Source organism: Sinocyclocheilus rhinocerous, unplaced genomic scaffold (genome assembly GCF_001515625.1).
Source record: "Sinocyclocheilus rhinocerous isolate Xijiao unplaced genomic scaffold, SAMN03320098_v1.1 scaffold2664, whole genome shotgun sequence".
NCBI lineage: Eukaryota > Metazoa > Chordata > Actinopteri > Cypriniformes > Cyprinidae > Sinocyclocheilus > Sinocyclocheilus rhinocerous.
In genome coordinates, this window is record NW_015635763.1 from 1,082,916 (window position 1) to 1,096,414 (window position 13,499).

General features: G+C 38.0%; 1 protein-coding gene across 4 annotated transcripts in view; it reads right to left on the reverse strand.

Moving 5' to 3' along the window:
• The window catches only part of LOC107747468 (disks large homolog 5-like), a 52,216-nt gene that overhangs the window by 36,290 nt on the left and 2,427 nt on the right, over positions 1-13,499 (reverse strand). For 3 of the 4 annotated variants that reach the window (XM_016561993.1, XM_016561991.1, XM_016561994.1), the window contains exons 2-4: positions 8,058-8,220; positions 3,958-4,101; positions 1,698-1,881 (exon numbers count right to left, since the gene is read on the reverse strand). In XM_016561993.1, coding sequence (XP_016417479.1) covers positions 1,698-1,881; positions 3,958-4,101; positions 8,058-8,220 — 491 coding nt within the window. The remainder of the gene's footprint in view (positions 1-1,697; positions 1,882-3,957; positions 4,102-8,057; positions 8,221-13,499) is intronic. The other variant, XM_016561992.1, reaches the window with a different exon arrangement.

A 13,499-nucleotide genomic window follows, 5' to 3' on the forward strand; every position in this document is an offset into this window, starting at 1 on the left:
TACCAGTTATAATTACGATTCGTTTGAAATGTTCTTAGCCTACAGATTAACTCCCTGGGCTCGACGGTCGTGCCGTAATGCTAAGGGTGCGTTCACACTTCAACCCTCTACATTGCGAGTAAATCACTCGCATATGCGACTAAATCTTCACTCTGGGCGACTAAAGGATGTCTAATATTAGCCAATGGCTAATCAATTCTCAGATTTTACTCGCCAGTGTGTGAGTTGGAGGCGATTCAATTGCCAAGGTGTTCGTAGAGGGTTGCACTTGTAGTTCGGTTTTCTTGGTTCGTTTGGTCCGGACCAAAAAAGAAAACGATGCATTTGGTCCTGGTACGCTGAGCGTTCACACTGGCATTTTTGACAACGAAACTAAAGACAGTGAACCTAAAGGCACAGTGATACGTTCACAACCTGGTCGGGTTGAATGACGTATATTTCGCGACGGAACTCCAAACAAAAGCTGTGTTTGACTTAAAGTGGTGCTGAGCAGACCGATCGGTGTATGACATCAAAGCACCCATTTACCGATCGGTCTGCTCAGCGCCGCTTTAAGTCGAACACACATAATGCCGTCTGATGGACTAAGCGCGCTCATTGCTGCGTGTACTTATGATATTATTTTCACCACCTGCGAACTCACGAAGAGCTCATAAAAGGCACTTTACCTCATCGTTGCTCCACGTTTGCTCATTTTGTTTTGGATACACCGCTCGTTCCGCGTCATCAAATCATGTCGCATAGCGTCGCATCTTGTTATTACTTCCTGTTTTTGGTTCGTTTAGAAGTGTTTGGTCTGTGTTGCGTTCATATTTCATTCGAACTGCACCAGAGTTTGTTTGGAAACGGAACGAGACCCATCTTTTCAGCGGTCTCGGTCCGCTTGTTTGGTGCGCACCAGGGTTCGGATAGCAGCGTTCACACTTACTCAAACGAACCGCACTAACAGAGCAATCGAACCAAACATGACAAGTGTGAACACACCCTAAATAGATCAGAAACGTCGTGTCACATCTGGTTTGAACAGTCAGAGTCATAGGTTATAGATAGATAAAAAAATTAACTATATTTGCAGCATTGCTGCTTTCTGCTGTGTTTTAGTGAAAGTAATCTACAATTTTGCTGCTCACAGTGTTTCTGTTGTTGTTGTTGTTAAAATAACCACGTCATCCGCAGCTCTTACACTTTGCGCCGGCACACGTCCAAGGAGAGAGAAAGTGCGCAGAGCCGAAAGGGCTCGAATAAAGCGCGGTTGGCTTAAGATAAAAATACGAAAGGATATAGCGCTGAAAGATACTTACCATAAACGAACCTGAGCGCTTGTTATGTGATCTGCTCCGCTGTTTTGATGCACTACTCACTTAAAACGGTGCTGCTGTTACGGCTCGCGGTCTGGATGGATGCCGGGGTGTGGATGCGGTCCGCCTTTTGAATATCAGTTATATAAGTAAGAATAAAAGACTCTATTTGCTTTTAAAATATTCACAAGTCCTTTTCTTTGAGTTAAGTTTGGAGTCATTTCAGGTCGAGTCTGAAGTCCATAAAAATGTGTCTCGAGTGCGACTCGAGTCCAAGTCACTAACTCGAGTGCCCATCTCTGATGCATGGTGTGTTGCTGTCACAGTTAAGATGGCATTTCATTTACACACTGCTTGTGCATGTATGAAGCATCCCTGGATTATGCGTAAAGCCTGTACCTGTTGTTGCTGTAGTCTCATGTCGGCCACCTCTCTCTGATCTTCAGAGTGAAGTCTCCTGAGCTCCTCACAGCTCTGTTTCAGATGGTTGTGTTCCCGAACCAGCTTGGCGTTCTCTCTCGTCAAAACCTCCATTTCCTCCTTAAGCTGAGACTGTTCACTTAGGAGGCGGCTATGCTGTATGCTGAAATATAAACACAAAACAAACAAACAAACAACTGAGCTACTTATATTGCAACTCTGTTACATCACATGAGAATCTGCATCACACCTCACTTGTGCGGTCTAGGTAATGTTTCACTTTTATGGCCGTTACAGCCTGATGTCTTTTTAAAAACAATCAGGAATCATTAAAACCCTGCCCTGAGGGCACTGACCTAGAGCGGTAACTCTATTAGTAACTACACAGTGACTCCATTCCAAAAACTAGTAAGCTGTTTACACAGGCAGAATTTTAAGGCATCATAGGCATGTTTCCAAACATAAGCAATGTGATGATATTCTAAGATAGCTTGTTTTGGTCAATTTCTAAGAAAACATCACACATTCCCTTTCAAGAAAATGCAATCCCATAATGCACTGCAACAAACTCAATCCAAGATGGCCAGCAAAGCTAAAGAAATTCAATTATGAATATAATTCAATATTTAAAACTATCAATTGTCTATTTCAAATTTAATTAACTATTTTACACAATATTAGTGTATTTATGCTTAGAGTAAAAAATAAAATACAAATACAATTTGAAAAAAATCTTAGCATCATACATACCCGTGACAGAGTGCAATCTTTTAATGCATTGCAACTAACTCCATCCAAGATGGCAGACAAAGCAAAAATTCAATTATGAATATAATACTGAAATATATCAATGATCTATTTTAAATCTAATTAAAATTAACAATTGTACCCAATATTACTGTGTTTTGTATTTTATGCTTGGAGTATAAAATTAAATAAAATTACATTGTCAGCATTTTTGTATTTTATGCATAAAAAATAAAATAAAATGGGTTCAATTTCAGTGCAGACACTACCAGCAGACAAGGAGGATCAAACAGAATTAAAGTTTTTGTTCTCGAGACATCAGTAACATGCAAGCAGTATGACAGAGAATGGTTGTGTATGTGTGTGTGCTGGGGAATATGGGATTAATCCCTCATCAACTCAGTCTTCATCTCTATGTGGTCGTTCATGCCCAGCAGAGACGGGGACAGGAGGGCATGTGTCCTTACATCATAATCAGATTACAGCCACTGCACATCTGTGTATGGATGGACGATATTATGTTGGTGTGTGGATGACAGCACACTGGCAAACAAGGGTGAGTCAGAAACAACAGAGCAGAACAAACTTCCTTGTGTACACGCTTACATATTGCCAACTGGTTGAGATAACGAGGCAACATTAAACCAATGTCAGTTAAACTGATGACATATGACAAAGCAGTTTCATAATTACTTCCTTGTGACTGTGTTTTTTGCATAAGGATTTTTATAGAAAGACACTGCAGGCACAGTTCAAACAAAAATGAATTTTGTCATCATTTACTCGCCATACAAACCTGTCATGATTTTCGTTGTTTTCTGTGGAACGCTAAAGACGACATTCTAAAAATGTCTTTTTTTTTTTTTTATCTTGTGTTGTTTTGGACCTCATTGACTTTCATTGCATTGGCAAAAACAGTAAAACAGAAAAAAAATACTTGAAAATATGTTCTGCAGGGTGATATGAGGGAGAGTAAATGATGACAATTGTAATTTTTTCACGCTTTCACCACCATTGACAAATTTTTGCCTTTCCGTGTCTTTATTGTTATAAGGTAGGAGGCAAAATGCTGGTGGGAAAGAGTTAATTTTCACATTTTAATTTATTTAATTTAATTAATTTAAATTGTACACATTTATTACAATTTCAATAAATACATTTTTTTTAATTTTTAATTATTTTATTTTTACAGTTTCATTTTAATTTATTACATTTTTTATTGTAATCATAATTGTATTTTGAGGTTTGGAATGATATGTGGATGATTAAATAACTGGGTGAACTACTCCTCTAACACTAAAACTGCTCCCTAAGTGCATTATGCACATTAATATTGCAACATGAATTGAGCTGCAGAACAATGTGCTTCAAACATTTAATAAAGCCATAATTAACCTGCAGACAATGCAAGAGCTAATTAAAGACTGCTACAAATGCAGCAGATGGCTCTTAGTATGTCTGTTAGAGAGAGATGCATGGCGCCTGTACTCACTGGTAGTACTCTGCCTCCTTCACGGCCTCCTCGCACCTCTTCAGAGTCTTGGTGTGCTGGTTCTGAAAGGACTGCAGGTCTGCCATGGCCTTCATGCACTGCGTTTTCAGACGCTCGTAGTCATGGCCAGGTTTGGAATTTGGCCTTTTGGAGACAAAGAGCAAAACATCAGCACTGCGTCCCTCAGTCTGCAAGGGCGGCCCAATGTTAACTGGGATAACAAAGACTCTACTGGTCAAAAGTATGGAATAATTAAGATTTTTTTTTAAATGTTTTTGATAAGTCTCTTATGTTCACCAAGGCAGCATTTATTTGATCAAAAATACAGTAAACAAAAAAAGTAATATTGTGAAATACTAAAATTAATAATAATTTAATTTAAAATAACTAGTGATGTCAAATGATTAATCGCGATTAATCGCATCCAAAATAAAAGGATTTGTTTACATAATATGTGTGTATACTGTGTATATTTATTATGTATAAATAAATACAAACACATGCATGTATATATTTAAGAAAAAAATTTATGTTTATATATTAAATATATTTATATTAGGGCTGCTAAGAGATACACATTTTTAATCTAATTAATTACATGATGTGCTGATTAATTAATCTAATAAATCGCATTTAATCGCACATAAATATTAGCGGAGAATTTCCCCCCAAAATATCATTTAAAATTATTGTGTTAGATGAAGATTGAACCGATATTACAAAAAGCAGCTTTTATTACTATTTTGATTGAACACAAGACTATCACAATGGCCATGACATTGTTTTATTATTGAACACAAACTTCTACACAAAGTCTATCACTTAGGCGACAATGGCCATGACCATTTTTATTATTATTATTATTATAAGCCTGTCCCTTATGCTATAATGGTCATCCAGTAATTTCACAGAAACACAGTTAAACTAACCTCATTTCTTATTTCTCCTTCAACCAGTTGCTAAGACAAACTAACGTGTTTACATTTTCTGAGTTTAAAGATGCCCTCTTCTTTTGCACAATGTTGCCCGCCAGTGAGAAAAGTCTTTCGCATGGTACAGTGGTTGCAGGGGTGGCCAAATATTTGCGAGCTAAGGAAGACAGTTTAACATGGGCCTCTGCATTAACTGACCACCACTCTAAAGGACACTTATCCATCTCAATAGTGGGCTGAGCTCTGTAGCTTTGTAGCGCATTGCTAACATGATTTTATTCCTCCGATTCCGAGTCTGAACCCAGCAGAAGGATTCTCCTCTTCTTAGCTGGCTCATGTTCTTCACTGGGTTGTGGAGTATGTGTGCTGGGTCCTGCTTCTTGTAGTATTTTCTCAAGGCTGGACCACACCTGTTCTCTCTCTCCCTCTTGATAGGCACTTCAAGTCCTTAAAACGTGGGTCAAGAGCTGAAGCAAGTTTCAGCCATTCATTGCTCATGTCAGCTTGGTGTTCAGCAAGGTCTTTCTTGAAGGTAGTCTTGAACCTTGCCACATATGCTGGATCTTCATCAGAGACCCTCATTGCATGGTTAAGGTGGCAGAATGCAGGCAGCACTACAGAGCATGAGACATAAGTCTAACCCCCAAGGAATTCAGTCAAAGTCAATGTCAAAGTCTGCTTTATTGTCAATTTTGCCACATGTACAGCACATACATACAGAGAATTGAAATTGAGTTACTCTCAGACCCTTGGTGCATACAGTTAACACTTAACACTAACAGTAGACATAATACAGATAAATACAGTTTAAATATATATAAAATACAACCTATACAATATACAAATAAGGACATTGTAAAAAAAAAAAAAAAAAAAAAAAAAAAAAAAAAAAAAAAAAAAAAAAAAAAAAAAAAAAAAAAAAAAAAAAAAAAGAGAGATAAGGCACATGGCAGTTATAGTGCAAACCAGTGATATAAACAACTGTGAAGATATAACGAGTGTAGTGCAAAAGAGCCTCAGTCACATACCTGAAGATAATAAGAACAATAAATAAAGTTCAGTACATTTGGTTTAGGCAAGAAAAGCATATTTAACATTAATTTATAAAAGATGATTTTAAAATCCTTAACATTTTTTAAGAGTTTATTTTATAGAATTTTTAAAGGCTTTTTCTTGTAACAAGCATGTTTGTCTTGCTCAGTAAGAGCTCCAAGACATTTTAGGTGTGATATTCTTGGGTTCTAAATTATATATTGTGTGTAACAAAAACAGCAGGAACCACAAATAAATGCAAGGACATCATGCAATAACAATAGGACGTGGCACTAATGTAATTGAGGAGGATGGGTGTGTGGCAGACTTACTTGCATGGCTCAAGAAGCGTCTGCAGCTTGTGCAGTTTGTCCCACTCAGCAGAGGTCAGCATGACTAACTTGTGTTTCTGTTGGGCTAAAGTAGTCATAACAGCCTCTTCATTCCATAAGAGATGCGTGATCATATCGAGTGATGAGCTCCACCTCAATGAAACGTCCTGTATCAGTTGCTCTCTTTGTTGTCCGAGTGCTGTTTGTTGCTGATGTAGTTCCTCTGTGTTAGCAGGGCTGTGCTTAAAATGTCCTACAATTTTGCGACACTTTGTCAATGCATCAACAAACCCACTGTCCGAGAGGCAAACAGTAATGGTCCTCTGCAATATGTGCACGGCACAGGGGATGTGATCAAACGGAAGTTTTCTTGCTGCAGCAACCATGTTTCGAGCGCTGTCTGTTCCGATGGTGGTCACTTCTTCTGTAAAGTCCCACTTCTCTGTCACTGTTAGGAACTGTTCGGCACATGCATCAGAATAGTGCCGTGTGGCTGTTTTCAGTACCATTAACGCGAAGGACTGAAGTGTCCAGTTATGATCAATGAAGTGTGTAGTAACACCTAGATAGTTTTGATTACTGATCGAAGTCCAATGATCTCCGGTCAGAGCAACATATTGTGCTTGAGTCAATTTTTCCTCTTTTGATAGTTTTTCGGTGTCATACAGCTGATTTATTCTCGAAAGTACTGTATGTCTTGTTGGTAGTGTGTAGTAGGGCTGCGCAATATATCGAAATTATCGAAATATCGCAAATGTAAATATCGCAATATGCATATCGCAACGGCGTGCGATATCTGAATCATTTTAATAATAGGCTACTTAAATCAAAACGTTGCAAAAGGTCAAAGTTTTAGTTCGACCATTAACCCCTCGTCTTACACAATATTAACAGGCCTACAGTCCATTGCAATCCATTTAGATAGTGTTTCTGAGGTCGACTTACTTAATTTGTGGCGACTCTCAGTCAGCGTGGTTTGGCGGAGCTTGCTGACTGGAGCATCTGGGGTTGTGCTAACTGCAGAGCTTGCTATATGCTTTGAGCTCAGGTGGTATTTCAGGCTAGAACTGCTTCGATGGTATGCAAATTCCTTATTACAGAGAAGGCAAAGGACTATGGTTTTATCAGTGGCTCCATTGGCATGAGTTTTGAATTAAAATTTTCCCTTCAGAAAGCCATGCATATCTGTGTCATCGTCGTCGTTTTGCATCATGCTCGACTGACTCCCCACTACAGCTTATTGCAAGATGTGTAGTCTTTGGTACAGGACTGGGACGGGGCGGGTCGGGGCGCGTTAAAAATGTTAACGCGTAATTTTTTCGCATAATTGATTAATCTAATTAACGCGTTAAATTACCAGCCCTAATTTATATATAATATAAAATATAAGAATATGAATATATAAATGTATAAACTTAAATATTTTCAAAATATATGCTGTATGTGTGTGTATTTATATATACATAATAAATATACACAATACATACACATATATGTAAACAAAAACTTTTATTTTGGATGCGATTAATCGCGATTAATCTTTTGACAGCACTAAAAATAACATTTTCTTTTAAATAAAAAAAAAAAATCCAAATAGAAAACAATTTCACAATATTACTGTTTTTGTATTTTTTAAATAAGCACATGCAGCCAACATAACATCTTTCAAAAACATTTTAAAAAATCTTAATTATACCAAACTTTTGACTGATAGTGTACATTTACATCTGAAATTCATTTTAGGAACCTTTACAGATAAGAAATTAAATTACTGCTTTTTTTTTTATTTAACTAGGGTTGGTACCTGCAGTCATCAAATGTGGTGCCAGGTGAGGTGAGTGCCAAGCGCTTGCGAAGTTCGTCCCGCTCCCCGGTGACTTGTCTCAGCTGGAACAGGATGGTGTCCAGGTTCTCGCTGGCCGGCCGGGTGTCACCGAGCGCAGGTGGAGGTGATGAGGCTTTGGTACCTGCAACAGTGAGCACGTCACCGGAGCACAGACAAGCTCACCCAGCACTAATGCAGGGATACATCAACACAAACACCCCCAAAAAGACAAAAACTATAGCCATGGCTGCCTCAATTGAGCAATCAAACTTGGAATTACATCAATTTACCATCATAACAGTAAAAAAGGTTAACATATAAAGGTTACATGCAAGGAATAATGTACATCCAGTCGATTGTTATCTCAGAATAAGCGCCTTAATGGGGTTTATTTTGCAATAACATTATTCCACTTATTACACAGCTACTTCCCACATAAGTAAATAATTGGACACAAAATATAACAAGTTCAATGTAGACAAACATTTAATGTACACGGCTTTTCACCACATAAATAATAATGAGGGAAAGAGATACTGATTTCAGATGAAACCGTATTAAACCCTTACCTGCTTATTATCTTATAATCCATCACAGAGTACAAAACAATCGTCCTGGCAAGAAGACGAACACAGCAACTATTTGGAGTGCAACAGTCAGTTCCAGAAGTGAAACTGCCATTTTTTTCTCAGAAGGGAAATTGATTTTTTTAACGATAACTTATAAACCTTTAAAGGCACACCTACTGTGAGCTCTGAGGTTGTTAATTGGTAGTAAATGCTTTTGTTGAAGCCACCTGTTCACATTATTTTATCTTTTGTTTTAAATAATCGTGTTTAACAGTGGAATCCCTGTTAAAAAATACAGCATACACAATGCTTCATGGGATTGTAGTAAAGCCATTATGCACATAGTCTTGGACCTTCGTCTTTTTGTCTGATTTTCAAATACCTTTTTGCTTCAAATAAAGGTTTGTAATGCTGTGATTCTCCTTATAGCTGGTTGGTTTGGTTTATGGCTTATAGCATTAAACGAAGACTTTTAAAAAATCCTTATAGGAAAAATGAATGAAAAAAATACTTCTAGAACCAGCACAGGAAGCACCAGCATGATTTGCTCAAAAAGGTGGCTTCAACAAAACCATATACCATCGATTAACAATCTTGGAGCTCACAGTAGGTCCGTCTTTAAAGGTTAATCAGTTATTGTTAAAAATCAATTTCCCTGTGGAGAAAATGAATAAAGTTTTTACTTCCGGGACTGACTGGTGCACTCTAGAAACCTTAAGTGGCAGAGAAACAAATGCACTGTCTTTGAACTTACAGTTAATGAAAGTTATCATGCACATTGTAATGTTCGAGCCGAGGCAGATGTCATAAATGTCAGTTGTGACGAGAGGGGCGGGGCCAAGAGCCGTGGGAACGGATCGAGGCCGGTGGAGTAAATGCTAATGCGCTCCTTCTTCCCGAACTACGAACTTTGTTACATTGGTGCCGAAACCCAGGAGGAAGGAAGGACATGCTGCCAGAGATCCCTCGCCGCTGTGGTGAATCCGCGGTGCCATCGAGCATGGCGGAGCAGTCTGCCGCCATGGACGCTCGAGGCGGTGGGCTGGAGTGAGTTGCCGGGGGGGGAGGACGAACTCGCTGCCGGCCGCCTGGGATGTGGAGGGACTGCTGCCGTCCGTTCACCTGAGGCCGGAGCCTGCTGCCATCCGCCATGATGGGTAGGAGCAGGGAACGGGGGACTCCTGCCGGCTGCCCGAACCCGGAGGAGCTGTCGCCGTCCACCGGGCGGTGGAGGAGTGTTGGCCCGTCCACCGAGGGCTATCCAGTGCCGCCGCCAGGCATCGCGGAAGAGTTTACCCAGCTGGTGGAGGGCCGAGCGGCAGTGTGTCTGGGAACCGGAACCAGATGTTTTTTTTTTTCAACATTTAAAGACTTTAATAAAATAAACACAAAATGAAAGTAAAGCAGCAGCCCCTCGTAGACGACTGCCGCACACAAAACACAAAATAAAATCCAGGCCTGGTCCTCTCTCGTCCAACACTTGTCGTCACTCCTCCTTTTATCCTTCCGGAGCTCCTCCGTGGGACTCGAGACCGGTGAGTGGCGCAGGTGTCACGCATTAGCATTTACTCCACCGGCCTCGATCCGTTCCCACGGCTCTCGGACCCGCCCCTCTCGTCACATCAGTAGACTGCGAAATTTTTAAAAGAACAATACTAGGCAGCTTGTTAGGTTTTAGACAGTGTTATTGTAGTATTATTTATATACTACTGAAGTATTTAGTAATATTTTGTATTAGCTTTCTTTTTAGATTTATTCGTTTTTATTTTCATTTCAGTTTAATTTTAGTATTTGTTATGCATTTTTGTATTTGCTTTTTAATTCGTTTGTTTCAATGATTTTAGTGCTTGAACTTCTCATTTTTATTTAAGCTTACGTTTTTATATTTATATTTTACTTCAGCTTTATTAAATATACCAAAAATTATTTTAATAATTTAATAGGTAATAGTTTTAGCTACCAATAACAGAGCAGAGCTACTATCACTACAACTCATACAAAAACAGGCCAAAACTTAAAACTAAATCTGACCTTTAAAGCTTGGCTGTACTAAAAAAAAAAACTACATAAATAATCATACAGGAAAAATGTGAAAATGCTTGAGGTCACAATGGCAGACATTCTGAGCACTTTATGTAAATGATGATCTTTCGGGATGAGCAGCAACTAAAATTACACCATAATCTTTTGGTCTTGGACAATCTGCTGCAGATATTCAGAGAATGAATTCAGCTTTATGCAATAACAAAGAGGATAATCTCCATTACAGATAAAAAGCAGGGCAAAGAACATGGTATTTGTCAAGATGTCATTTTATTGTCTTTCTAGGGATTTATTAGAGAAGGTTAACATGAGACTACTTGATAAACAGCGCACAACATTTTTCCAAAACTTTTCCATTATTTTAAAATTCCCAGATACATCCAGCTTGTGGGAATCCTCAATTTGGTGGAAATATTTATAATTTTTAATGTTATGGAAGTCTTATGTATACCAAGTTAAATGCATTGTAACCATAAAACAAATGAATGTATCTTTATTGATGCCTTCACACTAGAGCTGAAACGATTCCTCGAATACCTCGAGTAACTCGAATACAAAAAAATAATTGAGGCAAATTATTTGCCTCAAGGCTTCGTTTAGTCCATTTACTGTAACTACACACGGAACACCGTGTTTCCCCACGGACCATTATTACTGACGCACAACCCGATAAACGCTGGACCAGACCATAGACTGTATATATACAAGGACCAGCCTTTAAAAAAAAAGCGCTGGACATATTTAAGACCATAAATCAATATGGTGGCTAGTTATAATGTCCCTACGTTAGCTATGTTTTGTGAAAGACATTGTGCATAAAAATACCACAGAAAGAAAGTTAGTCAATATCACACGAAGAGTGCCAGTTTTCACCTCTAAAATCAGCATGATTACAAATGTGATTTTATAATTAGTTGTTTATTTTAAGAGATCTATCTTATTATCTCTTGTATATTTAGTATTGCTCTTTAATAAAGAAAAATGACTTATTATACGATTACTCGATGGAATAATCTGTAGAATACTCGATTACTAAAATAATCGATAGCTACAGCCCTACTTCACACTAATAAAATATTACGTGAATTTATGTATCATGTAAAAGTGAAACATCATCATGCTGCAATAATTCATTGTCTGTTTGTTTCAGAGGTCAGGTTGATTTTTTAAACTCTGAAATTAAACTTAAAGGGATAGTTCACCCAAAAATGAATGAAGTATGTGGAAAAGCAAACAGTTGACAGTAGCCATTGACTTCCACAATATAAAAAAAATACTATGGAAGTTAATGGCTACCGTCAACTGTTTGCTTAGCCATATTTTTCAAAATATCTTCGGCGTTCAACAGAAGAAAGAAACTCATACAGGTTTGGAACAAGTGGAGAGTGAGTAAACAAAGACAAAGTTTGCATTTTTGCATGAACTATCCCTTTAAAACTTAAAGGGATATGACAACTAATAAAGTTGATATGAAAAAACTGCTTTGTGCAAATATTTTAGTGTCATCTATTCGCAACTGACTGAGAACAGGTTTTCTGGTGACATTGGGCCTCATTTATCAATCTAACGTAGAAACGAGCGCAGATCCGTGCGCACAAATCAACTTACGACAGAGTTCATGTGTGATTCATGAAACATTCGTATGCCGCCAGTCTCATCGTACGAATGATCGTATGTTGATAAATGTGGCGGCAGAAAACAATTGTCATTTGAATATCACGCCCCTAAGAACAGCCTCGTCCCTAGAGCATACGACACGGAGAAACGAAACCCGGCCAAAAAGAGGAAGTAATCTCATGAAAGAGAAATTGATCTTACTCCAAAAACACCCGTTAACCTTGTAATTGCAAACAATTGGCCTATTTAGTTCCCCTCACTCTACAACAATTATTTTAAATTTAATGGTATTCAGAACAGAATAAGAATGAAAAATAAGTAGTTATAAAATTATATATTAAACTATAAAATAAAACACAAATTATGCTATAGTGGCATTCATTATAAATAGCAAATGTCAAGTAAAACTGAAACGGCACTGGGCTCACGAGCCTGCCTCATACCACAAGAATCCAAATGTTTCCATTTTTGACATATTTGTAACATTTGTTTGCATAACTATTATTCATTATGCAGCCTAAACACGGCTTTATACTTCACTCATGTTCTAATATCCGTGTAAAATCCTTCACATGTTGGGCGCTGCACGCTGATTTTACAGCGGACCTTTTAAAATAAACAGTGTAACTTTTATGTTTGGTTGACTGCATTTTAGTTTGATGGTGCCTGTATGATCAGATGGATTAAATCAAATAAAAATATAAAGAAAAGAAATTAAATGCATTAAGAGTGTCACAAAAACGAGCGTAGCCTATACTTGTTGCACAGCGTTTTTTTTTTTTCTTTTGTTAATCTGTTAATTATAGCCTATTATATATTTTGTGTGATCCTATTTATTTTATTCCTTTTATAGACTTAATTTCTGTTTTTCTGCTTTCACAGAAGCGCAGCAGGTGCATGATGCGATGATTGAATCCTTATGGTCTTGTTTACGCTGCTATTCGCGCATATAAAGCTAAAGCCCTGTATAAAACCAAAAATTTAAAAAGACATTCTAATCTTACTGGTTAACGATCGACAAATGAGGGAAAGTCAGGAAAATAAAAATGAACAAAATGCTGTCATTCTACAATTCTCCACCGTATTTACTATGCTGCGCGCAAGTTCAGGCAACTCAAAAACTTGCATACACGAGCTGAGACCAGACGTGAGATTTGATCGCAGCCACCGCTCACGTCCATATTGATAAATT